This window comes from Terrapene carolina, unplaced genomic scaffold (genome assembly GCF_002925995.2).
Source record: "Terrapene carolina triunguis isolate 2854851 unplaced genomic scaffold, T_m_triunguis-2.0 Scaffold32363, whole genome shotgun sequence".
NCBI classification, from domain to species: domain Eukaryota; kingdom Metazoa; phylum Chordata; order Testudines; family Emydidae; genus Terrapene; species Terrapene triunguis.
The window spans coordinates 98,063-101,024 of NW_020696714.1; the positions used below are offsets into that span (position 1 = coordinate 98,063).

Here is a 2,962-nt window from a genome sequence, read left to right on the forward strand (position 1 = left end):
CCCGGATCTGAAGCTATAATGATGCAACTAAATTACTCCATACTGAAGTTAATAATCTGCCCATATTTCTCCAAGTTCTCCAAGAGACTGGAATATAGATTTGCTTGAATGACTAACTCTCTAAAGCAGTAATATTTAAAAATAGTCATTACATACACTTCCAAAGGAGTAAAGCTAATGGCATGTCAACCTATAGTTATTCTTTCTGACTGACTGAAGGTTGTCAATCTTTCAGCTCAGAGAGTACAGTGTCCTTTGTAACGTATTTCCATTGAGGAGGGATTTCTCCTTTGCCTTCAAACTTTCTACCATGGAGTTTTTCTATCTCTGCCTTGAAATGACACACAAACCATTTCCAGTAAGACTGCTCTGACATGTCTGGTGTGATCTTCCAGTCAGAATAAGGAGATCCTCCTTCCCAGTATTTCTTGTATGGAATGCGTCGATCGTCACGAAGTATGTGTAAGCAATCACTTGCTACAAGACTGGAACAAATCTCAATAACTAGATTGTCTGTTTTATGCCAGTATCCACCATCCACAGCTCGAGGCCGATGGAAAGGAACACTGTGTTTTCCATCATGACCAGCTATGGTGTTTGTGCAAAGAGCTGTGCAAAAGGGACACTTCTCCCAGCACCCACCAAGCTGTTCAGCTAGTATTTCATGTGGTTTTCTTGAAAATGGCCCCATATCAATGGTAGTAAAGTCTTTTTTCAGATTTTCTACCACAGGAGACAATGCTTTACTCATTGCTGCCTTAAGAAACTCTATGTCGGTTACCTCCTGATGTTCAATGCTTTTTAGATCATCTCTTGGAAGGGTTAAATGCTGTAGAAGTCTCCTGCAAAATTCATCCAGCCATAAGGATACATTGCCACTTCTGTCTTTAGTAACTTCAGTTGAGTCGCGAATAGCTGAAAGGACAAGAGTATGAAAAGAATCAAGGGAATTTTTTAGGAAACTCTTCAGTTTTGGATTGTTCTTGTCTAAGCAATAATCATCAACACGCTGCTTGATAAAATCCTCAAAAAAGTATTTTGGGGATTGAATGTATCGCTTGTACTCCTCAAAGTCTTCCTTCTCTGCCAGATACACAAGAATATAGTTTTCTAGTTTGGATCTGTTCCCATTGAAAGCTGGAAGTGTAGACTTCATCTCACTGGCTATGTCAATGGCAGTCTTGTCATAGACTGCCTGGCGGAGAGCTGCAGAAAGCTTGGTGCATAGGAAATCAGCAAATGCTGTGATAGAGGTTGCTCCTTGGCAGGAAATCTGAAAACACTTGAAGAAATCTTCTCTTTTACTCTCCAGGTAGACAGTTGGATTATTTGCGTTTTTAAATGCTGTGTGCATGTCTTCAAACCTTTCTCTTGCCATTTTGCATAAAAATACTGATAAATCTATTATGTAATCATTATTAAATTTGTACTTTGGGTTATTAGCTGCAGAGTCCACCTCTTGTCTTATTTTATTCAGTATTTCATGAATGTAACTTGCACTGTAATCCAGTCTCTGCTGCTCTTTCCTATCGATCATTGCTTTGACCCCCTGTGTGATGCGACCTGTAACCTGCTCTATGGTGTCTCTATCAAACTTCTCTAAAGTCTTCTTGAATACATACAATGTTTTCTTTATGGTGATATGCTTCGAAAAATCAGTGGAAAACATATTCTTGCTAGAACAGGCCTTAATTTTTTCTGCTATGACAGACTTCGGTTCAAAACGCTCGAGCAGGATGTTTTCTATATCAACCCTGATGTTAGGCTCTGTAGCAGGAGGGGCATCAGAGGACACTTCACAGACCCATTTTCCCCACAGGAGGTTGAAGTTGTGTCTCAGTTCATTTTCACTCAATTCCTTGCCTTTTAATGACAGAGCCAACTCTTGGCTCTTTTTGAATAGCTCCTTTTCATATTCTGACTTTCTTTCATCCAGTTTGCTTTGGTTCTTCCTTAGTCTGATAAGGTCTTCAGATTTCCTCATAGTTTCCTCAATAAGTGACTTTTTAAGATCTGTCAGTTTAATTTCTATGTTTGCTTTCCATTGAATCAATATTTCAGCATCTGGGTCTTCACTGAAATACTTTTCGAGTTGATCCATGATGGCACCATATTTTTTTTTAACTCCTTCTTCAAGGCTTTCTCTGGTGATCTGGAGCATTTCTTTGTTCCTGATTTGATTGTTTAGTTGTATCTGCAGCTCTAGCATGTGACTTCTCAGCTGCCAGGTCCATTGGCTAAACATATTTTCTAACCTGCTGTATGCTGCAATCTCCAGCGTGTTCTTAAAGCTAAAAATAAAATTCTCATTTAACAAAGCCTTCCACAAATCACCGATTCGGCCTTTTAACCCAGAAAGCGTTAAAACACTGCCCTGAGATTCCTTTTTGGCAGCCATGAGAATCTTGCTCTTCAGTTCCTGCACATTTTGGCTGTAACTGGGATTCGGAGGTGCCATTGGTGGGTTTCCTTCCCAGAGGTGAGCAAAGTAATGAATGTGGGTGTTCACATCAAATCGGATAACATCATTAAAGCAGGTAACATCACAGAACTCTTGCTGGGCGGCAGTAACTGCCATTTCATCTAACTTTTGCTGGAGGCGTCTTTGTCCTTCCATATTTTTTCCTTTTGCACTTATTTCTCCAACATTTTGGTGCACAAACAAACAGCTTGGGGAGAGATTTACTTTCTTCATCCTCAGAAATGCCTGGACAGCGATCTGCAGGATATCTTGCATTTCTGAAGGATTCTCTCCAAAGATATTGATCACAGTCATGTTGCCAATACCAATGACGAAGGTGGCTAGCTCATTATCATGATTAAGGGACAACTTATTGGCTATCTCTATGGCCCGGAGCCCTTCCGTATCAATAACTAGTATGTAATCAAAGTTCAGATCCTGTTGGAGGTTCTCATCCACCTTAATCAGCTGCATGAATGCTCCCCTGGTGCATCTCCCTGC

At 40.3% G+C, this 2,962-nt stretch overlaps 1 protein-coding gene across 1 annotated transcript; it reads right to left on the reverse strand.

Annotated features, from left to right (window-relative positions):
* Window positions 1–223: 223 nt before the first annotated feature.
* LOC113409320 (interferon-induced very large GTPase 1-like) lies at window positions 224–2,958 on the reverse strand (the record flags this gene model as incomplete). The annotated part of the gene is made up of 1 exon (XM_026663089.1): window positions 224–2,958. A coding segment is annotated over one exon (2,735 nt), but the record flags the coding sequence as incomplete, so codon positions are not given.
* Window positions 2,959–2,962: the final 4 nt, after the last annotated feature.